General features: G+C 46.7%; 1 protein-coding gene across 6 annotated transcripts; it reads right to left on the reverse strand.

Annotated features, from left to right (window-relative positions):
* Positions 1–27,272, reverse strand: ppp2r5eb (protein phosphatase 2, regulatory subunit B', epsilon isoform b). Of its 6 annotated transcripts, none has more exons than XM_028394852.1 (14): positions 26,677–27,272; positions 20,947–21,107; positions 6,329–6,525; positions 6,076–6,177; positions 5,025–5,117; positions 4,799–4,929; positions 4,441–4,500; positions 3,872–3,980; positions 3,190–3,243; positions 3,022–3,072; positions 2,820–2,939; positions 2,609–2,736; positions 2,417–2,518; positions 1–1,274 (listed from the first exon to the last, which is right to left on the reverse strand). In XM_028394852.1, exons 2-14 carry the CDS (start codon positions 21,101–21,103, stop codon positions 1,175–1,177), a joined length of 1,404 nt encoding a protein of 467 aa, XP_028250653.1. In that variant the 5' UTR covers positions 21,104–21,107; positions 26,677–27,272; the 3' UTR covers positions 1–1,174. The 6 variants fall into 6 exon arrangements, with proteins under 6 accessions (XP_028250653.1, XP_028250652.1, XP_028250651.1 ...); XM_028394851.1 differs by having other exon boundaries at positions 20,947–21,110; XM_028394850.1 differs by having other exon boundaries at positions 26,506–27,272.
* Positions 27,273–27,729: the final 457 nt, after the last annotated feature.

The raw sequence follows: 27,729 nt of genomic DNA on the forward strand, positions 1-27,729 counted from the left end.
GGGGCGCTTGTCTTTTTCACAACAAGAGGAAGATTTTTCTCCTTTCTTTTCTTTTTTTTGTTTTTTTTTTTTTAAAATGCCGTTCCTCTGATGACGTTCGACCGGACGGTACCAGTGCCAGACTGATACCAGAGAGGGGTGAGGCAGGAGGCGGAGAAACATGGAGGGGGTGCAGTTGAGGTGGAGTGTGTTTACATGCAGAACCGCCGAAAAGTAAAACCTGTTTCTAAACACAAATCTTTTTAGTCAGAATTCAAATTCTGCACACAAATTTGGTCGTGGTTCTTATAAGATGTTCCAGGTTTCAAGCTAAAGGTTTGTTGGGGGGACCACAGGTGGTTCAGGACCTGATCAGAGAAGCTCAATGTTTCATCCGTCTGTCATGAACTATTTTTATTTTTACTGTGAAGGAAACAAAAAGGATCCGACTTGTGTTATTTTGTAGCTTCTGCTGATACATTTGAGGATGAGTAGGTTTTGCAGACAGGCATGTGAACACGCTCCAGGTTTGTGTCCCTGTTTTCTTGTGTGTTTTTGTTCGGCTTGTGTTAAACATAACGGAGGTGAGGTCAGAGAGAAGGGAGTCCTGGAGGGAGGGAGAGAGAGAGAGGAAAAGCAAAGAGGAGAACCAGGAAAATAAAAACGACATATGGGACTGTACTGAAGAAGAGGAGTTGGGATGAAGAGTTAAAATCAATCTATCTTCTTTTTTTTTTGTTTTCCAAGAGTTCATGTCCTACAGTCCAAAAAGTTTTTTTTGTTTAAATCCCCTCCCACACAAGTCATTTTCTCATTTTCTATTTTTTTCTTTCTTTTTTTATTATTATTGTTTTGTTTCTCTGTTTGCAATAATATCAGCTTAAGGGAAAAAAAAAAGAAAAAAATAATTATTTACAGTGCTGTTGAAATAATGAAAATAGACATGATGAATCTACTGTAAAGTAAGTCGCACAAACACAGGAGAAAAAAAACATAAGAAAAAAAGAAAACGATTAAGAAACCAGCGGGCGCTCCGAGTCGCTCCACAGACGACGGCCTGTCTCAGGAGCTCTGGGCAGACGTGGCTGATGTGGAGGGCGAGGAGTCGGGTCAGGATGGCGGGGAGGAAGAGGAGGAGGAGTTAGACTGGGGGAGAGAGAAGGAGGGGGCAGAGGGGAGCGCGGCGCTGTCTTCGTTAAGTCGGGATGATCCCGTCGCTCCTAAGGCCCCGCTTCAGCTCCAGGTCCTCCAGCTTCTTCCACAGCTCCTCCCTCTCCTTCTCCTTCTTCTTCTCACTGAAACACAAGATGGAGGACGTTTTACTGCGAGGAGGAGACGCAGAGCACCACGTTTAATGTTCTGAAGCCCGAGCAGGTTTTTTCAGCTGTAGACTGTGACTGCTGGTCCCACGTGTGCGAAACATGGAATGGGAGGACGAGCCTTTAGCTATCAGGCACCGCTACTATGGAACCAGTTACCATCCTCTGTCCTGTCTCCCTCTTCTTCTCCTCTCTCTCTCTCTTCATCCTCTCTGTCCTGTCTCCCTCTTCTTCTCCTCTCTCTCTCTCCTTCATCCTCTCTGTCCTGTCTCCCTCTTCTTCCTCTCTCTCCTTCATCCTCTCTGTCCTGTCTCCCTCTTCTTCCTCTCTCTCTCTCTCCTTCATCCTCTCTGTCCTGTCTCCCTCTTCTTCCTCTCTCTCTCTCTCTCCTTCATCCTCTCTGTCCTGTCTCCCTCTTCTTCTCTCTCTCTCTTCATCCTCTCTGTCCTGTCTCCCTCCTCTTCTTCCTCTCTCTCTCCTTCATCCTCTGTCCTGTCTCCCTCCTCTTCTCCTCTCTCTCTCCTTCATCCTCTCTGTCCTGTCTCCCTCTTCCTCTCTCTCTCTCTCTCTCTCCTTCATCCTCTCTGTCCTGTCTCCCTCTTCTTCCTCTCTCTCTCTCTCTTCATCCTCTCTGTCCTGTGTCCCTCTTCTTCCTCTCTCTCTTCATCCTCTCTGTCCTGTCTCCCTCCTCTTCTTCCTCTCTCTCTCCTTCATCCTCTCTGTCCTGTCTCCCTCTTCTTCTCCTCTCTCTCTCTTCATCCTCTCTGTCCTGTCTCCCTCCTCTTCTTCCTCTCTCTCTCCTTCATCCTCTCTGTCCTGTCTCCCTCTTCTCCTCCTCCTCTCCCCGGCCGACTGTCAGCAGGAAGGTTCCTCCTTATGAGGTCCTGTTCAAGGTTCCTTCCTGTTAAAGGGGAGTTTTTCCTGACACTGTTGCTCTAAAGGGGGTTCAGGCTCTGGGTCTTGAATTGAATTGAGTAGCTGCTCTTTAGTACAAACACTTGAAACAATTTTCAAAGCCAGCGATGTTTTATTTATACAGTAGCAGGACTGTGTGTAACGTGTGAAGACACTGCAGCCGTCAGACCACATTATTCATGTGAATGTAAAGAGCTCCTCACCGCTGGCGGTCTGACTTATAAGAGGCTGTGAGCTCATCAAATAAGGTACTGTTCATCTCCATGAAGGCCTTCAGTACGTTGTACACCAGCGCCACGATCGCCCTGAGGACAAGACAGAGAGAGAGAGATGACGCTTTACAGCTGAAGACTGTAACTCGGTGTGAGATGAGGGGCAGAACAAAGGCCACTCACGGGTTCCAGTGCTCTTTGGAGATCCTGTAGAGGTTGGCGAACATGATGGGCAGGATGACGCTGGAGTTCTCCTCGATCAGACTCATGATGTATTCGTTGTTCCAGTAGTACAGAGCTCGCTCCGCCACCTGAGACAAACCAACACAAACTCAGCCATGCCTCCTGAATACTCAAGTTTTTCTTTTTTTATTCCTCCGGCGCCGTCACTGACCTGGAAATGTGGGCTGGACACACATCTGGAGATCTGTTTAAAGAGGGGTTCCTGGATCTTGACAAACTGTGTGGGCTCGATGACGTCCAGGATCTCCTCCAGCTCCCCTAGAAACATCACCTGCATGGCCACACAAGGACAATTATTACACTCCACACACACACACACACACACACAGCAGGAGGGAACAATGGAGCCTGACCTCTTTTTGACTGCAGGTTTTTGGCCAGAACTTCAGTAAGCCTCTGATGACCTGAGGAGGAAGAGGAGGAAGAGGAGCTGACTGACACATTCCATCACATTAAATGAAAGACAGCAGAGCAGCAAACACACTTACAGTCATATTAACAGTAACTGTGCTGATACTCACTGGTTCTGTTAATGTTGGGTCTTTCTCTAGGAACTGTACAATGCAATACGCCAACTGCAAGAAGAAGGTTAGAAATGTCAACACTTTCACAAGGCTAACAGCATCTGATCTCTATTAACCCTCTGAAACCCAAAACACAACTAGCTGGCACAATGTGTCAGACTTTGATCAGTGTGATAGTCCTTGAATGCATCATGTGGGATGCATAATCAGATCAGAAAACTAAACTAAATCTGAGCTTCAGAATCATGAAATCCATCATTTTTACTCCAGAAATAACGAGTTCACTCCAACCAGACTCAGTAAAAACTAAACATCCTGTCCTCCTCAGCAGCCAGCAGGACGCCATGATGGAGTCACATGACCAACACTCAGAGAGTCTCTGTCTGAGCTGCAGCTCTTTACAGCTGATGTGAGCGGGAAGAAAAACTTGTTTGTAGAGGTGTTAAAACTGCAAAACATTTAGTTCCCATTTGTTTCCTCTGCTTGCAGCCATGACTGCTGCTTCCACAGACGTCATGTTGTGTGTTCATGCTGACTGAAGGTGGTAGAGGATGAAACTGAGGGGGAGTCAGAGGGTTTACTGTCCATTTAAATAAACTGTGTTCACAAAACGAATACATCCTGATCCACACACACTGTTAATGATCACTGGATATCAAAATAACTCGGAGTTCAGTACCTGTGCATGGAAGAGGGACAGACTCCTGACAGTGTGGAGGGGGATCAACACTTTGACCAGAAACTGTTTATGCTCCGCTTTCAGCGGCAGAGCGAAACCATTGATTATACTGCGAAAGAGAAAAAATATGAACATGGATTAAAGAGACGCACATAAAACGGCTTCATTGTGACCCTGTGAAAGCAAGTGGAAGATCAATGAGCGGCAGACAAAGAGGCTGTTTATGCAGCCAGGAGGAGGAATAAAGCGGCGTGCGATGGAGGAGACCTGAGCACGCAGAGAAGCGAGACCGCCGCCCCCTCAGGCTAGAACTACAAACACAATCACCGGCTTTGTTTACTGTTATAAGTTAACACGGGCCAAAGTCAACACGTCACTAACACACTTTCAATTATTGATTTCAAATCACTCATCATCAGCTTCAGAGTTTTGACAAAGATAAAAACATCTTCATCGTTCCGGCTGCTGCTCTCAGGTCTCCAGCTAAAAGCACCAGATACAACAGAGTGTTCAGTCACTGCGGTGTGTGTGTGTGTGTCTGTGTGTGTCTGTGTGAGGCCTCCACATACCTCCCCAGGATCTCCAGCAACTCCGCCACCCCGTTGAAGTGCTCCGTCTCATAAACAAAACTGCAGGACAGGCCGAGAGAAAGGTTAGACAAAACACGCCAAGAAGGAGACGGCAGCAGATTCAATGCTTTTAGTGGATAAAAATGACCACAAACGTCTCACAAGAAGACAAAAACAGACAGCAGTGCCTCCACCAAAGAGGAATCTCTCAGATTAATGTACACTTATTATAAATACATGCTACTTTAGGTACTCTGGGGCCAGATATCCTCACTTTTTGAGTGAATATGTTGCTTCAATCTAAACTTCAGAGGTACATCTCCGTGTCTCTACATCAGAAGAACGAGTGTCTACTCACCGTAGAAAAATATTATTGATCTGTTTTCGTATAAAAGCCCTCAGCCCCAGGAATTTGCCGTAGATTCTATGCAAGACTGTCTTCAGATAGTCTCTCTCCCGAGGATCCTCGCTGTCAAACAACTCCAAGAGCTGGACAGGCAGAGTGAGACAGACAGAGGTGAGGAGAGGAGAAAAGACGACTACAAAATGAAAACACAGTGAGGAAGAGGATGAGGAGGACTCACCTGTAGGACAAACTTCTGGTCTATGTACTTTTTGGCAATGCTGGGCTGGAATTCCTGACTCTCCAAGAACCGAATGAAGAACTCGTATACCAACTGGAGAGACGAGAACAAGAGGAACAAAGAGCTTCAAGACTTTGAGACACAAACCCTGTGAACATGGAACTGGACTGGAGCAGAAGGAGAGGTCGAAGGAGGTCAAAGGTCACATAGTTTGAAAAACGGGTAAAGCGGCGCATGTTGGGGTAAAAATAAAGACAAAAAAAAAGTTTTACCAGGAAGCTTCTCCTTGAGATTTGCATCTCATTTCTAAAGGAGTCCTGGGCAGCAAGCAGAGAAGGAGGAGGGGAAGTGAGAGAGCAGAGAGCCGAGCTCCAGAACCTGGACTCACAACCAGACCCACAACTAAAGCAGGCAAAGTAAAGCCACACCAACATGGAGCGACCAGGATCTCCCTCAGAGAGTTTTTATTACAGGAACCGTCTGATCTGTTTGCTTTAGAGTATTTTTCTGTCCTTTTGAGGAACTTTGTTTCCTCCGTTATAGATAGAAGAATCTTTATTGTCCCCTAAGGGATCATCTTTTATTATTATTTGCAGCACGTAAATAATGTGTGTTTGTTTGCATATACAGAGAAGAGCTGGTGCACACACACACCTCCATTCAGCTTCTAGAACATCTATGAATGCATTTGTGGAGAAATGTGCAGCTGATGTGTACGAACATGTGCTCGCACCACAACTGACACCCGGCGGTCTACGGCTGCAGCCTCAGCTGCTCTCCTCTTCCTCTGTTTACAATACATAGATTAAAGGACACACGTCTCGCTGCCACGGTCTGTATAACAGATCTGATGCTCTGCTGGTAATAGGCCACATTCAGAAAAACAACAACAGATACTAAGATATGGAACTGGATATCCAGAGAGCTGAATATTCAGGTCCATTCTTAGCGCTTAGCTAAGCTTAGCATAAGTCCAAGGAGAAGGAGGAAGCATCAAGGTGGAGCCATTTTTGTTGGCAGCTTTGTGACACACACACAGAGCAGGGTTTACCTGTAAGTGTGGCCAGGAGGCCTCCAGCGTGGGCTCGTCCTCCTCAGGGTCAAACTCATTACTGTCACTGGGCGGAAGGGTCCGGAATATGTTGTGAGACACCTGGAACCAATCAGAGAACAGGGATGAAAAGGTCTGAATGTTTGTTCTATGAATATCCAACAAGGTGCTGAGCACTAATGAGATGAAATCTGATGCCGCTGCCAAAACGGTGGAGAAACACCAGGAACTGTGTGCTCGCTGCCCTCCTCACCATTTTGACGACCTCGGGGTAGGCCTGCTCTGTCAGGTAGCCCCGGCTGACAGTCACGTAGTCCACCAGCTCGTTGAGCGTGGAGCGCTTGTACTCCTTCATCTTGAGGTCAGACAGCGTGTCCATGAAGTCAAAGACAGTACAGCACTGCTGCAGCTTCTTCAGGAACAGCTCCGGCTGCTCCGGCGCCGGCACGTCTGGATCACACAAAAGAAGAGAAGGTGAGACAAATGTGGAGCGTCTGATGATTTTTTTACCTTCTGCAGGAATCAAAGAGCTGCAACTAACACCCAAAAGTCAAAGACCACGAGGCGTGCTGACTGAGAAACCAATCAAAAGATGCCCCTGTGTGTTCGGGGACATTTAAAATGAACAGAACTGCCTTATTATTCCAAGAAGTGTGTTTTAGTGTCAGATTTAGATCTCTGGGAAGATTTTAAGAAATTGTGTGTGACAGAAAGTGAAGTTGCTGCTGCGGCACATGTCAGGTGAAAAAGTCCGTTAGCTTTTAACTTATTCATCTTCCTCGCAGGCTCTGTGTGCACAGGCAGGATGAGTGTGACAGCCTCATTATCCAGTGTGTGAGTGTTTGTGACGGGAGCGGTGGAGCCTGGGCTGTCACACACACACACACACACACACGGAGTGTATGGGCTGTTACAGCAGGTGTCTTTATTCTGATTCCACAGTGACAGACATGGCGGAGGGTCGCACAGAGTTCAGACCTGTGGGGAGAAACGAGTGATCGGTGCAGCTCAGACCTGGCGCTCCGGTCCCAGCAGGACGGTGCCGCCATTATGCAAGAGATAAGCTGCTGCTCGGAGGACGGCACACCAGCATCACCACGCACATACTGTGTGTGTGTGTGTGTGTGTCCAAAACTACACTTCAGAGTCATTCTACTCTGTCCATTAACTAGTATAAACTAAAGTAAAATAAGGCCAATAATTAGCAGTTGACTCCATTTGACTCCTTTGATTCCACTCCTGTCATAATTAATGAAGAATAGAGTCGTTGTTTAAAAGGTCAAATAGAAGGAAAAATAGAAATATAACAATTGAAATAATGAAGTAAACAACTTCAACAACTGAAAAATTAGGACTTAGTCTGGTTTCAAAGAATAAAAGTAGGTTTTAAGTAGTAGGACTCTTGTAGCAGTGAACCGTGAATGAAATAAACAGAAAACAGGTTTCAGCCTTTTTGGCGCCCCCTCTCTTTCCACCAGCTTTGCCTTTTTACAAACGTCTCGTGACGCTGACGTGGAGGAGGATCAGTTTTTTGCAGAGGCGCTGTTTACTATCAGCACTTCAGACGTTCAGCAAAATGCTGCAACTCTGCATCTTTCACACAGAACAGCTGCATGAAGCCTCTGAAGGCTGTCATCACACTGACACTGAAGAGCGGCACAAAGATCATGGCTGCACTTTCAGGCCTCGTAAACAAGCAGGTGAACGTGCTTTCAGTTTTAAGCCTCTAAGATGATGCATCTTCCCCTCCATCACATTCAGCTCATCTGAATGAACAGCTGACTCCTCTTCCTCCAGAGTGCACAGAGCAGTTTCCTGTGCCGAGGAGGGAAAGGAAAAAAAAAAGTGATGTGTTTGAAGTGATTATCCCGAACATGTTTTGATCCAAATGCCACTAGTTACTCCAGACCCGCTGGCCTCCAGCCTCACTGAGGCCATTTCACAAACAAACCCTGACCCGGTGCTGTAATCCCTGCTACACAAACAGATCGAGGAACGACTCCACGATAAACACAGACAGACACGTGCAGTCGCAGACTAAATAATCAACAGCGTGTGATAAATAGAGGAGCTGGGCATTTAAAGAGAAGCATCACCCTTTGGCTGTAGGGCCTGCCAACCAACAGTCACTTTAGCTCCGTCAGCACTTCACAACTTTCCTTTCAGTGAAACAGGCTCTGATAACTACAGGTTAAACTGAACAGTCAGAAAAGGGAACGCCTGGCTAAACAAACAAAGAAACCTTTTCCTCAGGAGGTGGATGCAACCAAACTGGAGCTGAACGAGTACTGAACACTGGGCTCAGATTCACTGTGTGGGCAAAAACACAACGTACACACCAACACTACTGGCTCTTTATCTCCTGAGTGTGTAAATAAGAAACTGGCCTTACCAGCTGGAAAGGCGGTAAAACAGTAAAATGCAGGTTTAAGGCCATCATCATCACATGATGGAGTCACATGACCAACATTCAGAGAGTGTCTGTCTGACCTGCAGCTGAGGTGTAGGGCTGCTGCATGAGAACACACTGACTGGTCATGTGACAGGAAGTGAAGCAAACACATGGAAACTTGTGACAGTCTTTAAAACAGCTGCAGATCAGGTCCATATGTTTGCAGACCTTCCGTTGTACGACGGCACACCCATCATACACACACTGATGCATTGTGAAATGTGGACATAAAAAGTGTGTGTGCACCTTTATCAAGACTCAAAGGTTTTATTTGCACAGTGCGAGCAGCGAGCGACACTCGGACTCTTCAGACAGTAAACGTGTAGCTGTGGAGGTGGAACACCATCTGATTAATATCTGGATCAATATCCATATTCGTGACGTCGGTCTGTGGAGCTGCAGCAGATGTACACAAGCTTTCTGCTCAGAGCAGTGTACAGTAGTTGTGGCTCGTTACAGTAATTACTGGCTTGCAGGGTCAGCTTGTGTTGCGGGGCATGGGGGGGGGGGTTTCTGGAGTCTGCAGCTCTGCCGCTAAAGGAGCATGTGAACGGCCTTAAAGGAAGCTATTAATAGTCAGATAATCACACAGGAGACAGTAATCCCTCTACAGAGACAGAGAGAGAGAGCATGGCTAACCAGCAGAGTGTGAATGAGGGAGAGACACTGTACTTAAAGAGAGAGAGAGTGTGTAGAAATCACACACACACACACAAATCTCAGGTCAGCACAAACAACAGCCTGTGGAGTGATGCCGTCAGTCATCCAGACCCAAACCAAACCTCGGAGCAGATTATTGTCTGTACATATGAAAGAAGAAGCGTCTGTCTTTATGCAAAGACATGTGGCCGAAGTCTGCAGCTCCTCCACTGGCCACTAGAGGCTGTCTCACTCACTTTAATGAAGTTAAAGTTTTGCATTTTGATTAAGATGCAGACACTTGGAGTGATGAAGTGTGAATCTGGGAGTCAGGTGGACGAAACCATGGCCGAACACATAAATTCACTTATTAAAAAAAAAAATACACCAGCAGTTGTCAAGGCAACAAGCTTCTTATATTCTCTACGTGTCCACAATAGACAGAAAGACGCACAAACAAGGATCAAACAAGTCAAATGGACAAACACCTAATCCTTTGAACTCCTATTGAAGTCAGTCACTCCCCGAATCTATAAGTGCCCATATCATGGAGGGAATTTATTTTTTCCATCCCTCTTTATTCCCAAATCCACTTAGCTGCTACAAATGTGATCTTATTTTAATCCCGCGGCTGCTGCGGGCAGAGGATGGACATCGCTCTGTGCAAAAGCCAAGTATGATTTGGAGGATTATGACTGTGTGTCAGCCGTGGCGGCTAACTGGGAGTCAGTGCAACATCCCGTCAGTCACACCGCAGCTGGATTTTGGTTTGTTGACGATGTTTGTGTTAAGGTTAATGATAGCTGGAGACTGGAGGGACGTCTGTGACCACATATCCAGCAGCAGCACCATTCATAAAGTCAGAATGAAATGATCACGGCTGCAGGGTCCGATTCAGACTTTAACCACCAACGTCCATATCACTCTCATCACACCCATCTTCTCAGCCATGACAGCACTGTGAAGCAGATTTCGACAGAGAGCCGGGTCGGTTCGGAGGACTGCACTCTTCATTTGTCCTGTGTGTGTTCTCTGCGTGGCCTGTTTGTGTTGACAGACTGGGCCTGGATCTATATAAAACCCTGCAGCAGGACTGTGTTCTGGGAAAGCAACGAGCATGGAGGATGCCTGCCGACTCCGGGTCACACGACTATAAAAGCATCACTACTTCTTACCAACTGCTCTCATATCAACGGGACTATTCTGAGATACTTTATTAGAGCGGCCGGGCCTATGGAAACACTGATGCTCTGTTCTGATTTTCTCCTCCCCGCCCGCCCGCCCGCCTGCCTGTTCTGCTCTTTTTCTCGGCTTTGGAAGAGACTCTCATCTGGGCTCCCCTGGCAGATGAAGAGAGGACTCTCTGCTGCTTAATTAATGGTGGAAAAAGCTTAACGACTCACAGCACGAGAGAGAGAGAGAGAGAGAGAGAGAGAGAGAGAGAGCGAGCAGTCGGATGTCTCGCCACAGGAACTCCCTGCGAGTTAGGCCAATTACACAACAGCAGCAACCTATTGAACACAGGGTCAGAGTCAAGACGTTTACTTATGAATGAGACCAGCTGCTATTTTAAACTCCAATATTCTTAGCAAACATTATAGATTTTTGCAGTGGAAACAATGCACAGACAATGAAAATGGTAAAGAGCTGCATGTGGGCCAAACACAGGCAGGAGCAGCCAAGGAGCAGAGGAAGGAAAGTGAGACACAATAAGTGTGTTTTTAAAATGAAATACAGCTGGAGATGAAGTAAACCGGTCAAAATGAACATGTCTGCCTCCCTGAAACTGTCCACGGCTCCAGTGTGCCCTGCGGATGAACTCCCATGTTGATGCCGTATAAATACATAGTAGGACATTGCTGCTTTTAGCTTTTTGTGCTGGTTAATGTCTGACTAAAGTGACTTCAAACCTAGAGAGCAAATAAAAAAAGGAATTGGGCATTTAAAGGCCGATTTATGGCGTGAATCTGTGTAAGTCTCCACGTACAAAGACTCAAGAAGCTGAGTCTGAGCAGAGTCTACATGGAAAGAAGCGCAGAACAAACACCCTGTGTCTGACACAACACTGTTTGTTTATGAAAGATAATGCATTATAGTAATCAAACGTAGGTGGGTCAGAACATCTCCAGACGATCAGCCGAGGAGAGTAAACATCTGCAAAGCTCTGTGTGGCACCTACACAGCACCAAGCTGTGCCAACAGACTTTAGCTGTATTATTATTATTATTATTATTATTATTATAATTATTACAGTCAGTGGGAGAGAAAAGGTTCCTTGCGTAACAAAAACCATACATTCCCCCCTGCTGTGCTTCACTATTCTTAGCTGACACTGTTCTGCTTGCAGAGATCTCAGTGGAAACACAAATCTAGGAAGCTGTAAGATGACCAGGCGACACTCTTTAAGAACAGTGCACACACACACACTCAGTGTAAAGGGGAAAGCCCCTCGTCTCTAAAAGCAGTGAATGTGTGTGACCGGGCGAGCGGGCTTGTGTTACAGCAGGAGAGAGAGAGAGAGAGAGAGAGTGAGCAGCTCCAGCAGATGGCCTCGGCAGGTGACTGAAGGTTAATTCAGAGGATAGTATGTACCAAGTATGACGATATTATGTATGTACACAAGCTCACAAACAGCATAAAGGTAGAAACAGTCAGAGCCGGGAGCGTTGCTGGAATCAGTCGGACGCGCCGGGCGTTTGATGGAGGAATGTCAAGGCGCTGTGGGTGTGACCTTTGCTCTGCTGCTGCCTCCAATTAATAACATTTACCTTAATAGAGATGCTGCCATGTTTCAGCTGCACAGACCGGCTGATGCCTGGTTATCATCTTATTTACTGTATAAGCACACAGTGCTATTAAAAAGACACTGTGTGAAGCAGGGAAAGCAGGAAGTGTCAGACTCTGAATGCATCATGTGCAGCACATCGTATTTATATGACAATACATAAACAAAATAGTATAATCCTCTGCCTGTAGTCATTGAAACACCCCGGCCTCCTCAACACAACTAGTAAGACAAGCCACACTCCAGTTACTGAGCTCATTAACCCTCTGAGCCAGTGGACTATAAACCAATATAAGCACACAAAGGAAGAATTACGGCATTTTGAAATTTCTGAGTGGCCTCATGTGCATCATGTATGCTGTAGAGTTCTGCCAATATAAATAAATATAGCAGCAGCAGTCACATGACAAACATTCAGAGAGTATCTGTCCGATCTGCGGCGACAGTAATGGACATGCGCTGTTCAAACTACCGTAGCTCTGGTTATGTTCGCACTATTGAAAAAATCTCAACGGATTCTGAAAGCTGAGAAACGGCTCTGTAACGACCACACTGCGTGTGTGCAGGGGCGGGAGTTTTGTGGAGCATAAGAAAGTTGATGTAACATAGTTTGAGTTTCATTTTTTCTCAAAAAAGGTGCCAGCTTTTGAAAGTTATATTTCATCTGTCAAGAAAAATAATTATTACAAAGAACATTTTCTGACACAATCATTAAAAAAAGCCGTTATAATTATAGTAGTGAAAGGGTTAACTAGTTTTTAAAGGATGTAAAAATACTAATAGTTAAATATCTTGGTAACACGTGAGGAATTAAAAGGAAAATCTGAAGCTTGTCAGTTCATATCCAACGACAACAACAAAAAAAAGATGGTGGTCTTAAATCTGCATCAGAGATGCAGCTGGAATCTGACACGAGTCGCACACGTACGCACCACCAAACTGAAAGTGTGCGTCATGTTTCCCAGCAGTCACTGCTGCCATACAGGACACATAAGCCACTGAGGTTAAACATTACATAAAGGATTACGGCCAGAAGAGATGATAAACACTGACTGTCAAAACATCTGTTCTCTTTGGTCTTCAAACCACGGGGACAGATGTGAGCCGGCAACATGGCTGCCGTCAGCTGTCTCTGCAAATCTACAATCCACAGGAAGCTGGCTCACAACCAGGAGAACCGACCATCCTGTTACTCCGTTTTCCCTGCATGTACATGTGTGCACACATGCAGCAGCACTTTGTGCTGACACTACATGACGAAGGTCAATTTGAACTGCACAGATAAAGACCTTATATTAACCTCTGTGAGGAAAGATGCCATCTGAACATTGACAATATAGTGCTCAATTTATATTATAAATGAAAGTGAATAGCCGTGACCATGGCAACCAAAAGGCAGCAAAAAAGCTGCCATTCAGGAGCTACAGAGGTCTGGAAACAACATGTGAAGATTTGTAGACCAACGAGAAGGATTATGATCCGTTCTGACCGTGGCAGCCCGGCCCAGTACAGGTAGGAGGGCAGGGCTTGTGTAATGGAAACACTCAAACATATAAATATATATTCATGACCCAGATACAAACTGGCTGTGCCCCTATCTCTGCGTTCTCAGGTCTCATATAAGCGTCCCTGCAAGGCGGCAGGCTGCTGTCAATCATTAACACATGCAGCCGTGCTGGGTAAACTTTGCTCCCTGCTGCTGTAGCCAACAACACCACAGATGGCGGAGCATGGCGGGCGCCGCCGGCACTTTCACTGCGGTGTTTAGGCAACAAAGTGTTACAGGTTCTATATCCCTGGGAAACTCTGCGTCGCTCTGTGCATCATTATTGAACTATTCGTAAACATAAAGCGTTGGTGTTCTTCTTCTTCTTCTTCTTCTTCTTCTAGTCTGTCTAAATTTGCCAGCTTGAGCCTGGCAGCGCCGCTCTCTGGGGTCAGAGGTCACACCCCTCCTGTACAGCTCAATGCATAAACACAACATAAAGAACATCACAGAGCCAGCATGAAGCCTGCTCGCACGGTGCTCATAGTGGCTAATGGTACAATGATATATTTACAGATTTTAAACTACATTCATGGAGGAAACACCTGCATCAAGACCTGAGCTAAATATTATTTTGGAACACGACTGTTTAAATGCAAATAACTGCAGGTTTAGTTGGACCAAGAGTTAAAGGAATAATGTGTAATTAAGACGTAGAAACTTTTTCTAGACGGGGGTCACAGTTGTTTCTCTTAGTGTATGATGTGTGTCGCTCCACTCCTCCACGTGGCTGCTGCTCTGTCATACACGGCTGATAAAACAGCAGCCACGCAGATTTTACATTATTACACAGGTCGCTGTCGGATGATTTCGATATGAGACACCAACACCAGCCACCCTTCAGACTACACCAGGCTCTAAAGATGTGGGGTCAAACAGCTGAACCACACGGTGAGCTCATGGCAGCTCCTCGGCTGTACAGAGACTCTTTCTTTTTATATCTGACAATTTGTAACTGCTATACGTTATGCTACACGTTGTGTATTTAACATTTTGAGACTAAACAAAACAGCGAACCTCACACGGCTGCTTTCCATCCAACAGACGATCAGCTGGATTCCTGTGAGTGGTGTGCACATGCTTGCTGAAAGTCTCACATGTAGCATATATGTTGTATTATTTTCATGCTAAACCTTTCCGACATTTCACTTGTGAGTCATGAATATCTGGTGGCAGAGCAGCGTTGTTCCATCCTGGCTGGACAGACCCTCACATAACTGAAAGGTCAACAGCTGATGGGTCACGTCCAAAGTTTCCTCGACTAGGATGCTGTTTTGAGAAGATCAGCTGAAACTCTGAAACCTGCTGTGGAAGGGCCGCACAAAGACGGCCTTCACCAGCGCAGGTGAGAGGGGCTGGCACGCTAGCAGGTCTCACATAGCAGGAATTCCACCAGCTGTGAGCAACGCCAGACCAAAACTCAACACAGGAGGTACCCGTCCTTCAAACTTTGAATCCGTCAACAAAACTGAACCACGAAAAGACTGAAAGGCTCGAGACCACGCAGCAAAATGAACCCTCTAACTCATGGAGGCCTCGTCTTTAAGTGGTGTGAAAGCCATCTCACTGCATTTGAAATGAAATGAATGTTTTATCCGAACACTTGCTGCTGTGTATTGTAAACATTCCACATGTGCGTGCGCACATGCACAACAAACACACCGGGCCCAAACGCCGTGCTCCGCCACGAACCAGCACATTCTTTCAGGAGGAATCGGGAGGATAGAATGTACTCCTCCTTCCACCGGTGAACTTTCCATTCTCTCCTCAGCCAGTGAAAACACTTGTCTTCTGTTACCGTCCACGTCCATTTTAAGTCCACCTCTCCATCTGCCTCTCACACACTTGACAAGCTGGGCCGGCTGGTAGCAGCAAAAGCCCCTGACAGCAGAGGCTAACTTTAACACTCCATGCTCCCATGCTAGCAACTGTGCACTCCCCCACAGTACTCACACTAAAAAACAAATCCTGTCACTCACTTAATCAGGTTTCCTCTGCCTGTTAGACACCAACAGCAGAAAGTGGCGGTCAGGGACGTCGCTGCACGAGCCGATTTAAGCCAAACATGTGGACAACAGAAGTTGAACAAACCCACGCTCCTCTCTGTGGCTTGTTTGTAGCGAGTGGGACTGGAAAAATGTAAAGAGACACCTCGTGGATCGGATTTCTCCTGAGGGGACGTGGAGGGGAGGGAAGACGAAGAGGCAGCGTGTCAGTGGGCTTCATTGGCCAAACGGAGACCAGGAGAAGCCGCAGAGCGAGAGCCAGGGGCGGGCTGAGCAGCATTGTACATCTCTTTCTTTCTATTTTCTGCTCCTGTCTTGTTTTTTTTTTAAGCCGGGGTCAGAGAGGGATCAGTCCTCCCTGCGCGGGGTGGACGTGAGAGGAACCTAATTCTGGGTGAAAATGCAGACGGCACGTTCGGCTGTGGGGGGATTTGGAGCACATTATCCCCGTCCAGATCAGCCATCAAATGTGTGTCTCATGCTTTTTTCTCTCGTTTATGACACAGCACCAGCAATAGCAGGGGTTTCAGCCGCCAGATGTCACAGACAAGGAGCGGAAGGTTTGGTCAGAAACGTGGACCGCAGACTGATCACAGGACAGGACATGGAACGAAGAAGAAGAAGAAGAAGAAGAAGAAGCTGGGCACACAACATTTAAAGGCTCCCAGCAGCCTCGTCTTCACCTCTCTGTGTCTCCTTATGTGAAAACAATCAACAGAAACAGGAATGTAAATTAGATTACATAATTCCCAGCCTACATTTACAATACTGCAGCAGCATCTTATTATTCTGTAGGGTGCATCTATCCGGCCAAAGTAATGCTTTTGTTGCCATGCCGACAACTACTGGTGGTAACTAGGAAGGGATCTGGCAGCTAATATTTCCTGCCCTCTTCTTATTATGTTTATTAAATCTTACTGCACACACATCAACAAGAAAAATGATCATAAACCCCCGGAGAGTGCACGGGCTGCGAGAACAGGTACTGCTTCCAATTCCTGTGTTTTTGGCTCATTGTTTAATCTGTGCTCACTCTGAAGAGTCTGGCTCATCTTTTGTGTTTTCACACTGAAGCTCAGCCTTCAGGGAGGCGAGAGCAGCCTCGGTCTCACTGACTTTTTTTTTTTTTAGCTCATTAACCAAATCTAGAAACCCAAAGTTTGCTAGAAAATTTAACGCAGCGTTCTTAAGTGCCGGAAGCTGAAAAAACACAAAGGATCGTGGGGTGTCGAGTCATTTCTTTAACCCTCCTAACACGGAGCTGTCACCGGCGACAGAAAACAACACGCACTGTTTAAAACTACCGTAGCTCTGGTTATGTTCGCACTATTGAAAAAATCTCAGCGGATTCTGAAAGCTGAGAAACGGCTCTTTCGATCGTCATTACGGTAACGACCACGCTGTGCGTGTGTGCAGGGGCGGGAGTTTTGTGGAGTGTAGGAGAGTTGAGTTTAATTTCCATTGATTACCATGAGTGACTGATGTGTGACCACGACAAACATCCAGAGGTTTCAGAGTGAAAACTGGTTTGTAGAGGGTGTAAAGACGCCAACGGTTAAAAAAACTTCAGCATGTGGAGGTTCTAATTTTGCGCACACACACACACGTTTCTCTCCACTTGTAGCCATGTTTCATTGGCTGAGAGTGGTTTGGGATTGTGCCCTGTAACAGGTTCTGAGTTTTAGGATCAGAGCTTCCACTCATGTCAATCATTGTAAGAAGTAAATATCCCTGAGGTGAGTGTTGATCCTCTGGGTGTGGCTGTCAAGTGGCACTGTCTATTGTGGAAATTCCTGGCGCCGTGCGTCATCCTTTTTTTTCCCGGGGTTCCCCTCGAGGAAACTGCGCCTTCCTCGTCTTCCTGAATGTCTAAAAAAAAAAAAAACGAGCTGTGCGGCCAATGACTGGATTCATGTCATCCAGCATGCCGTACCAAGACCCTGTTCGTCATGTCTGACCTGAGATGGTGACTAACCACGAGGAGGAGGAAGAGGAGGTGAGATGTGTGCAGCTGATGATGCAGTTTGCATGTGAACGAAAATCCTGCTGCACATTCAAAACGATGCTGAAGCGACGCTAAATTCAGAACCATATATCCGTAACCTTGTCCTCTAAACACTCCCAAATGTTCTGAGCCTTGGGGCGGCCTCTGAGACTGCCAGCCAGTTAATAAAACACAGCCTCATACACGGCTCCCTGGCTGTTATGTAATGAGGTAGAAGTCAGTAGAAGAGAAGGCAAAAGGCAGTCACTCTGTGGCATACCTGAAGGCCACACATGCATCATGGTCACCTGAGGTCAGCTCCGTTGTGCAGGATGGATGACTTCACTTATTAACCAAATCTAACTAATGGTGGAGGTTTAAGAAGGAGCTTGTGGCGTCACAGCGAGCCTGCTCTTTATCTGTGGCTTAAAATTCACAGAAGACAAGTGGAGGAGACAAACTTAATCCTTCTCCTTCCACTTGGTTTACATGGACATATATGGCAGCAGAGGGAGGCTTGGCTTTAGCCGTCTTGTGACCAGATTAAAGTTATACTGATATAAATACTAAAGAATGTGTTTTTATTTTTGGAAACTCTGCTTTTTTGTGCACTTCACTAACATCTCAATAATTCAGACATGTAGAATAAAGTGACAATAGAACAACAGGTCATAATCTGATGCCTTCAAGGACCTACTGAAAGTCTGAGGAGGGCTGAGGTCAAAACTGCAGGACTTTGTGTCCAACTGATCCAAGCCGAGTGGGGACTCAGATCCACAAATCACAGCCGAGGGCAGGGAATGAACAAGGGGCGGTGAAGCCGTGTCTCTGTTCACACTGGAGAAAGTCATTCCAGCTAGAGTAGGATTGAGCCCAGACAGCCTTTAAGCTGGATGCGTTCAGACCTATTTTCAAATCTGGCTAGCACACAGTTGTGTCCGCACTCAATCCGGCTTCATCCAGCATGTTTGCTGTCCTCCAAACCACTAGGTGGCGCCTCATGATATACAGAGTCCGTTCATGCCGTGGTAGGACTGCGTGTGCGCATGCATCGTGCGTTTTTTTTTTTTGTCCCGTGTCGCGCCCCGTAAACCGGAAGTAGCACGTCGCTAGCCGGATTCGCTCGCCACATTTGAGCCAATCCGGCTCCAGTTTGATTTCAATCCGGCTAGATCCACCCACGAGAGGTGGATCTAGCCGGATTGAAATCAAACTGGATACAGCCGGATTCGAGGTGTTCACACTCAGAAAAAAAACACATATCTGGATTGATTTGGATGCGGCCGAATCCTGCTTAAGCCACATTTTTTCCCCAGTGTGAACGGGGTATTTTTTGTGAGAGAGGTTCTATTGAAGGGATGCTGCCGGGGCTAAAAGCAGAGCTCTGAGGTGGTGGTGGTCAGGGGCAGCAGACTGCGACTGTGCCGGTGAGGTGAGAAATGTGTGGAGCTGTGTGAATGTAAAGTGAAGGTGTGAAACTGAAGCGCCGAGGTGCAGAGAAAGACGGATCGTGCACAGTTGCTGCGCCGCAAATAAATACAGTACGACCATCACCAAAATAAACCGAGAACTCGGAGCGCACTTTGACTGTTGTCTCACACACACACACACTACTACACAATCAACTGCACTACAAACCCCGGCACTGCCGCTACACTGAGAAATCACAAGCTGCAGATGCATGTTTGAAGCAGAGTCTGAGTGTTAAAGGGACTCGACGGGGACAAGCGGATTTGATTTTGAAAATAAAAAGTGAGCAGACATGTTAATGCTGGAGTATTTAGAGAAGAGCTCAGCACTCACATCCAGCTTACTTTTCAGCAATGAAAGGAGACAGTCTGCTTTCTAAGAACCTCAGTCCAGCCTTCCAAACACCAATAACCACCCTGATGTCGACGCTTCACTCTTAATCATGCACCGTGTTCATCGCCTGACGAGCTCTGCAGCTCATGGAACTGACAGGAGCGCTGACAACCACCTGCTGGAATGAGTTAACATGCATTTCTATTTAATGGAAGCCTCGGTCACTCTCCCTGCACCATTAGGCCCCGTTCACACTGGAGAAAGTCATTCCAGCTACAGTAGGATTGAGCCCAGACAGCCTTTAAGCTGGATGCGTTCAGACCTATTTTCAATTCTGGCTAGCACACACTTGTGTCCGCACTCAATCTGGCTTCATCCAGCATGTTGGCTGTCCTCCAAACCACTAGGTGGCGCCTCGCAATATACAGAGTCCGTTCACGCCGCGGTAGGACAGCGTGTGCGCATGCGTCATGTGGTTTTTTGTCCCGTGTCGTGCCCCGTGAACCGGAAGTAGCATGTCGCTAACCGGATTCGCTCGCCACATTTGCGTTCACACCTGAGCCAGATTTGAGCCAATCCGCCAGCCGATTGAAATCAAACTGGACACAGCCGGATTCGAGGTGTTCACACTCAGAAAAAAAACACATCTGGATTGATCTGGATGCGGCCGAATCCTGCTTAAGCCACATTTTTTTCCCCAGTGTGAACGGGGTATTAGAAAGAAGCAGGAAGTGGTGTCCCAGGTGGAGGATGTGCCTGGTTTCTGCCCGGCCACATTCCTGCTGTGACCACCAAACCGCACCACTGTATTTACACAGGAGAAACGTGAGGGCTGTCCCTCTGTGTACTACTACACCCAGCTGCGTGCCAGGAATACCTTATTCACTCCGACCTGTCTCCTGATCTGCTGAAAGACATGAGCACTTTCATACAGAGAGAGAAAGCACATCGTCACCAAAAGCTGGAAGTGAATCAGAGTCAATGAGTCAACGACACACACGTTTTCCCAGAACATTAAAAAGCCGAGGAACGAGAACACGGCCCTACGTCAGAGACACGGACCTGCCCTGTGTGATCGTCGACATGATCTACCTGTCTGGGCACGCAGCTATGCTAACAGACACACATGCAGGGTTAGCGAGTGTGGAAGCAACAACAGCACGTCCAACCAGAGTCTGAGCAGAAAGGCTTCAGATAGTGGAACAATCAGACAGACCACTGGTTTTACATTTTCCTCCTTATCAAAGGGCTTCTATATACGATGACTGTGCTTTGGGCGATCCATAATTTACATTCCTCTTCTTTTATCTTCCTGGAACAAACAGCAGTGCTGCCACCTTTTATTACAAATGTACTCTGATCCGTCGCACATACCGTAAACAAAGACCGTACTGTTGCAGTCAAGAGAAATGAATGGAGAGAACTTTAAGGCAACATTTTAGTCTGATTTATTTGTTTTCTGTCTGTAATTTATTCAGGATAAGCTGCATTTGTTCGAACTTGATTTTATTAATATAATAAGCCCTTATTGGAGAGCGCATGTCTGGCATTAGCAATCCTAAAGTGAGAAGTCACAAGGAGCAAGTTGTGTTTAAGAAGAAACACAACTAAACAAGCCAGTCACACACACACACACACACACACACACACACTTACCCTTGAGCAGTGGCAAGGGCGTGAGCTCTATGGGTTTGCCCTGAGAGCGGAACTGGGACGAACTCTGCGACCGCTTCTGCTTCGCCTTCCTGACAGACTTCCGTGAAAATCCGTCCACTTTGTCCACAGATGGAGATGTGGTGGCTGCCGAGGACATAGCCCTGCTGGGAGACACATGAAGGGGGTGGGGGGGGGGGTTACAAAAACAATCATTAGACGTGAGTGGAGAGATCTCAGCTGGTGGAGTCTTTGATTTTTTTTTTTTTGGAAATCAATTTGATTAGAATAAAGTCAGAATAAAAATCACTATAGATGAAGCGATAATTTGCTAAAATGATCCAAAATATTTTCCCTGAAAGCAGCATTTACACGCAAACTGTTTTTATTTCATAATCAGGATTATGGATGGATTTCACAACATGTATTTCATCATGTCTGCCTTCTGGTGCCGTCACAGCCCTTCATTCAGCCAATAACATCACCTCTTGTTGAGGTTTAATACTTTTTTTAAATATTTGACTTAAAATTCTTCATGTTTTATTGATTTAAATTAGACTCTGTCGGCATCTGTGCGTCTGTAATAAGAACCAACACACATACCCAACACTGGTACTGGTCCATAAAGAACACATTTTGCCTCTTTGTCTGATACAGGTTGTGGTTGTGGACACAGAAAGCGACTTAGTTTTGCACATGCAGGTATTTTATTGGTCTCACAGCAAACCTGCGCAGCCAAAAGCAGATGGTCTCATTTTCCCAGCATGGGAGACAATTTAGGCCTCAGTGAGAGCTTGGTTACAGCACACACACACACACACACACGCTGTTCCTACCTGCCAGCAGACCATCACTGTCTCACACACAACAACAACAACAATAACCCAGCGTCACCCACAACAATGGAGCTGGGTCTGCGGCTGCGAGCCGCTTCACACTGGGAGGAAACCGAGGAAGCGTCCACCGCTGTGTGTCCGCAGCTGATTATGAGTGTAAAAAAAAAAACTACAACAGAAGTCAAACTATTATTAAGAGAAGATTTCAGCTGTTAGACCCATGCAGAGGGAAAAAGTCTCACACATGTAAACTTTAGCACTTCCTGCATTTGATCAGAAGCAGGATACACCTCAGTGAAAACACACACACTCACAACACACACAACCCTCTGGAACCATAATCAGTCTTATATTTCACCACTTTATTCTACATAAGCTCTTTAAAAATAAAGTGTTGCACTAAAAAACAGTTCTGCTCGTCTCAGCGTACGGTAAAGCCATGACTGAATCACATGACCAGCCTCAGAGACTGCACTGTACACACCGATCCCAGAAAAAAACAACAATTAAAGAACTTAAAGACATTCTAACTGTGCTGTTCTGCACACAGACATGTAGTTGTCAGTATCTGTGGCGCTGAATGTGCTGTTTCCATAGAGGCGCGTGACACACTGACCAATCACGTGGCAGGAGGGTAACACGAGCACAAACTGCGTGGAGTGCAGAGGGTTAAGTGTCAGTTGGATTATTTTTGTGGGACATACAGGACATTGCTGCAAACACAGGGGAGGACAAGGATCCTGAACACAGGTCCACATCACGGACCAGCTGAAGGCCGGAGAAGAAACGGACCGGTGGTGCGCTAGCATCAAACGTTGCGTAACAAGACGTGAATGAGCCGCCGCAGGCTGTGCTCTGCACTCTCAGTCAAAGTCAAAGTCACACAGGCAGCCGGGCAGCATGTCCAGCAGGCCTCATGTATATACAGAGTAGACAGACAAGGAGAAGCACCAGGACACGCTGAGGTTTCCACGTCATCCTGCTGCCCGGGGATATCATAAACAGCACAGGCTGACAGGCCAAAAGCCTTCTATGAGCCATCTGAGGCCACGCAGCTGATCGTCCATCATCATACACAATCGACTGCTGTTATTTCAACGTGATTCACGACTGCGGGGAAGCAGCGAGTCTCTCTGTGGGTAAAGACCCACAGACCCACCACTGATGCAATCAGGCTGTAAGAGGGAGAGAGATGATAATCTGGCTGCTGATGGAGAGGCAGGGATGCTAAACAGCTCCAGTGTCACCATTCACTCCTCTTTCTACAAATAAGTGATGCTTTCAAAGGTGGACTTCTGAAGTCCAACATTTTTGATCTGTCAGCTGTACCACAAAGCTATCACAGCTCAGACGACACAGTGGAGGGTCTGCCGTGAAACAGAGGGGCTGGTTTTCAGACAGATGTTAATCATATTTAAAAATACTCGGGCAAAACCCACCTCAAACTACACACAGAGGTCCTTAACAGCGTTTTTTTTGTTGTATAATTTACTCCTCCTAGAGGTACAGATTCACATCTGACCACAGCGATTACATGACGGCAGAGTCACCCGTCAGTGCTGCTCACCGTCTTCCCTTTCACAGCCACCCAGCAGTTAATGATCCAGCTGTGTGAAAGCCTTCTGTTTGGCATCAGGTTCGCTGCCCGGGTGGGAAAATACCTCCAGCTAAAAACACACAGATCAGTCTAATAGCTGGCTGCTGAATAATCCAGCAGCCTGTTTGGCAGCTAACAACAAAGCTAAAAGTGCTGCGGTGGACGGAGACTCTTGCTGCTGCAGTTCGTCAACAAAACTAATTTGATTTGCCTCTATTCAAATGTTATACAAAGAGTCGGGGGGGGGGGGCAGCGTGAACACACAACAACACCCGTCCTCATCTAAAAATCACCTTCACTCTGAGATTATCTCCAGTTAGTGGCTTAGTGCACGGCAGCACAAACAACCAGGTTACATTCTGGTAAAAAATTCACACCTGCTGACGTCAAGTGAAGTTTCGAGATCAATTCTCAGAGCATTCTGTGCCGGCAGAGCCTAAACCGAGGATGTCAGCTGACAGTTTATAGGCTAAACATGAAAGAGAAACATGGTGCAGCTGACGAGAAGTCTTTACGACACTACAGCTCTGATTAAAAGATGCATCTGTGAAGTCGTTCGACTTCACAAGCAGGCAGATAAAGATTCAACATCAGTTGCCAGCAGCAACAACTAACAACAGCAGAGCGCTCGGTGCTTTTGTGCCTCCACTTCCACTGAAAGTGGAAAAACTACAATCATTCAACGTCCCATCATCACTCACCTGTGCAAAGGGGCGCTGGAATCCCCATGTACAACCATCAGTCCCTCACTTTCAATGTCTGGCTCTCTCTGAACAGGCAGCTAATGGAGACACCACAACACAACGCACGAGGAGGAGAGCAAGACTGTGCCGGCCCGACGGGCGTATGGCGCTCAAGCACCGAAGCCATTCCCCTCCCTATGCCTCTTACATAAGAGAACAGATGACATCCGAACAGGCTCAGGGAGGGTGGGATTAAAGAGCAAGAAGGAAGGCGAGAGGAGGGGGGGCACGGCGAGCAACAGGGGGAGCGACAGAAAGGGAGGAAGAGGGGGGAGGGGAGGAAGAGGAGGAAGAGGAGGGAGGGAGGGAGCTGCTGTTCAACAGGAAGTCAACAAATAGGCGAGAGAAAGAGGAGGCAGAGCGAGGGAACAAAACGCAAACACCAACAGGAAGATAAAAGAAGGCAGGAGGGAGGCTCAGGGATGCGGTCTGTGCACGAGTCCAACCATGACCGGAGCGTTGGCCTCTGTGAAGCTACAGCGAGCCTAAAACATTTTAATTTATAAAAAAAATGCTCAGTATGCAACAAGGATATTCGTTTAATTATTTTAAATGTTATGTCACAAAACTGGGGCCAGACATGCAGCTACGCTCTGGATTCTGGCCAATAATTAAACTTATTACCAGTAAATTATTTAGAATTAGGATCCTGTACTTTATCCTTCACGTGTACTGCCTACTAATATAAGACACTGTCCACTGTCCCTACCAGATGTGCTTCAACTGCAGAATATATCATTTTCTTGATTATCAGTCACAAAAATAGTGAAAATTGATTATTTGAAATTCCCATTCTCCAAAAACCAGACTTAGAATAGTATTTCTATTGTTTGAGCAGACAAATAATTAGTATTATTAATATTAAGGCAACTAACCACATGAAATATCTTTTATTATGAAGCATTTAAACCCTGCTCCAACTGTGCAGCGTGCCTATCTTTGCAGCACATCGTCGGTGCATCATAAAGAGGGCAGGTTATTCCACATGCCAATCCCAGTGTAGCTGATAAACAGATAAGCGGCCTCAGCACTAATAATGGACGCCTGAATCCCACTTTTACTATTTCAAAGCTTCACACTTCTCAGTGGAGCTTCCTGTTGCTACGATTGACTGGAAGCTGCAACCTGACAGCACGTCTAATTGGTGCGATTCATTCATGGCATAATTACACTGTTCACACAGTCAAGTACAAATGCACTCAGCAACTTTAACACACACACACACACACAGACACACACACACAGCTGATAAGAGGGAGGCAGTTACTCCACCAGCACCACCATAAACACTGGAGACTTTGGATGTTGTGCTATCTGAGCCGGTCCTGCCCTCAACGTGCTGTGACATTCAAAAACCTTCAAGATGAGTCCAGCACACCTTCAGAAAACACACACACACACACACACACACACACACCACAGGTAACGCCACACCTGGCCTCTGCTGCTGGGGTTTACACGGCTGGCTGGGCAGAGGCCAGGTACAAGGAGAGGTCCAACAAAGTCCAGCGTCTCTGATCAACAGGCCACAGTGTCATTAGTGGTGTGACACACACACACACAGACACACACACACACCAAGATGTTCAAACAATGCTGCTCTGTGCACAAATTCAGAGCCAGTCCAGACACTCTCAGTTCAGAGCCAGTCAAAGTTCATCTCGGATTATCAGCACATAATTTGACAGTTGGCTTCACTGGACTTAGCAAAGCTAAACTAGTCCCAGACCAGGTTCAAACTCATCAGGATTAAACATCAGCATTTACTTCACTAACAGCGAACTGTTCCCTGACATCAAAAGATCAAGCAGCACAATAACGATTATGTCCATTTACAGTGCAGTTGCGGGTCTCATTTTTTTTTTGTGTGTGTGTCCTTTACCGGCTGCATCAGCAAAAGTAGGCCATCAGCGGCATGAGGTCAAAAATCAAGCCGTTCAGCGGAGCCAGCGTTAGCTTGGCCGTGTTGGGCCTGGCAGCAGCAAAGCGGCGTACAATTCAAAACTTGACAGCGCGATAGCCGCACTAACGTTAACTAGCTAGCAACGTTAGCTTCCAGATTAACAATGATATACCATCATATAGCATTAGCTAGTTGTCTCCTCTGAGTACACACGGATTTTAAATATTCCAAAGGAGAAGACAATCCAAGATTTTTTTTTATCAAAGCAGCGAAGCTTCAATCCAGAAATGTGCATTTTTTTTAAGCTAGCTAGCTAGCTAGCGTTAGTGCTACGGTTACCGCGGGTTAGCTCACGTTGAACATGTAGCTTTAGCTTAGCTAGCCTTCTGTGCATCTTGCAAAGGAAACACAAGAAGCTGATCCACAAAACAAGTGAATAGATCACAGCTAAGATTTACATGTGTGCTAATAAGAGAACATTACCTGGGCGGGCTCGGGCGATCACCCATCATCCCAGATGTAAATACAGGGGCAGTGCTACCGTTAGCTAGCGCTCAGAGACTGACAGACCGACCGGGGCTGAGGAAACACACACCGTCCCGACAAGCTGCAGCCGACCGAGTGGCCGTTAGCCCTCCAGTCGTAGTACTTTACCTTGATCCTCTGCGGTTCGCAACGGAGACGGCGGCGAGGAGTTTATCCTATGTTTTGGAAACCTATCGGGCTAACTGTTAGCTACCTCCAGCTCGGTGCGAACAGCCTTTCCCAAGCAGCGGCGGAACAGCAGGAAAATCTTGGCCTGAAGCAGCCAAACCCACGAGTACCTTTCCTTCCCACGGAATAATCCTCAAACTCCCATTAATAACCAAATACGGCTGTATAAAACGATCAGGTTCACGCAATTTACATTCCCGTTACAGCTTCAGCGGCTCGTCTTCCCCACACCCCTGGATTTTGGTGCTTTCCTTTGCTCGCTTCTGGTTCGGGGCTGTTTCTTTTCACCCTATTGTCAACACTGCTGGGTTGAGACCATGGCACACATAACAGAGACGCAGCGCAGCGTGCTGGGCGAGCTCAGGCCGACGTACGACGCTGATTGGCTGAGAGGGGCGATGTCAGAGGCTGTGATTGGACGCCGGCGGCTGTCAGTCAGAGCAGAGGAAAACGAGGCTCTGAATCCGAGTGTTAGGTGGAGGAGAAGGGACAAGGAACGAGAACGGAGCAGAAAGCGGAGTGTGTGTGTGTGTGTGTGTGTGTGTGTGTGTGTGTGTGTGTCGGAATGAGGCTGAACCTGTCCCCGGCCCAGCCCTGCTCCTGTCCGCACTCTTGCCGTCCAGCACTCCGCGTTCGGGGCGGACGGACCACAGGGGGGGGGGGGAGCAGCGGACTCTTACATAACCGGGACACAGGCTCACAGGGTCCGGGTCCGCCGCTGTGGACGCACCGAGCGCGGACACGGGCGCACATTCAGGGGGGCGTCAAAGGTGACCGAAGTGCCCCCCTCACTCTGCAGCTTTCTGGACCACATTTACAATATTTACAAAAACTTTTTTTTTTTTTAATGAATATTTTGTTAAAAAATTGCAACATTTATAGACATTAAAATACACAAAACAGAAGACTCATGTATTAATTTATGCTGCCGAATGTGTAAGGGCCACATATTAATTAAAAAATAAGAAAAGCATCGTATTACTTTATTTCAAG

The sequence above is a fragment of the Parambassis ranga genome, chromosome 22 (assembly GCF_900634625.1).
Source record: "Parambassis ranga chromosome 22, fParRan2.1, whole genome shotgun sequence".
Taxonomy (NCBI): Eukaryota; Metazoa; Chordata; class Actinopteri; family Ambassidae; genus Parambassis; species Parambassis ranga.

Bases quoted from the DNA above. Each gene is read 5' to 3' on its own strand.
- ppp2r5eb (XM_028394848.1), bottom strand. From the start codon at position 24,115: ATGGTTGTACATGGGGATTCCAGCGCCCCTTTGCACAG. The intron at 6,178-6,328 runs GTGAGGAGGGCA...GATTGGTTCCAG, and splicing joins ACCCCGAGGTCGTCAAAATG to GTGTCTCACAACATATTCCG. The intron at 2,519-2,608 runs GTGAGTGGCCTT...TCTTGTCCTCAG, and splicing joins TCCAAAGAGCACTGGAACCC to GGCGATCGTGGCGCTGGTGT.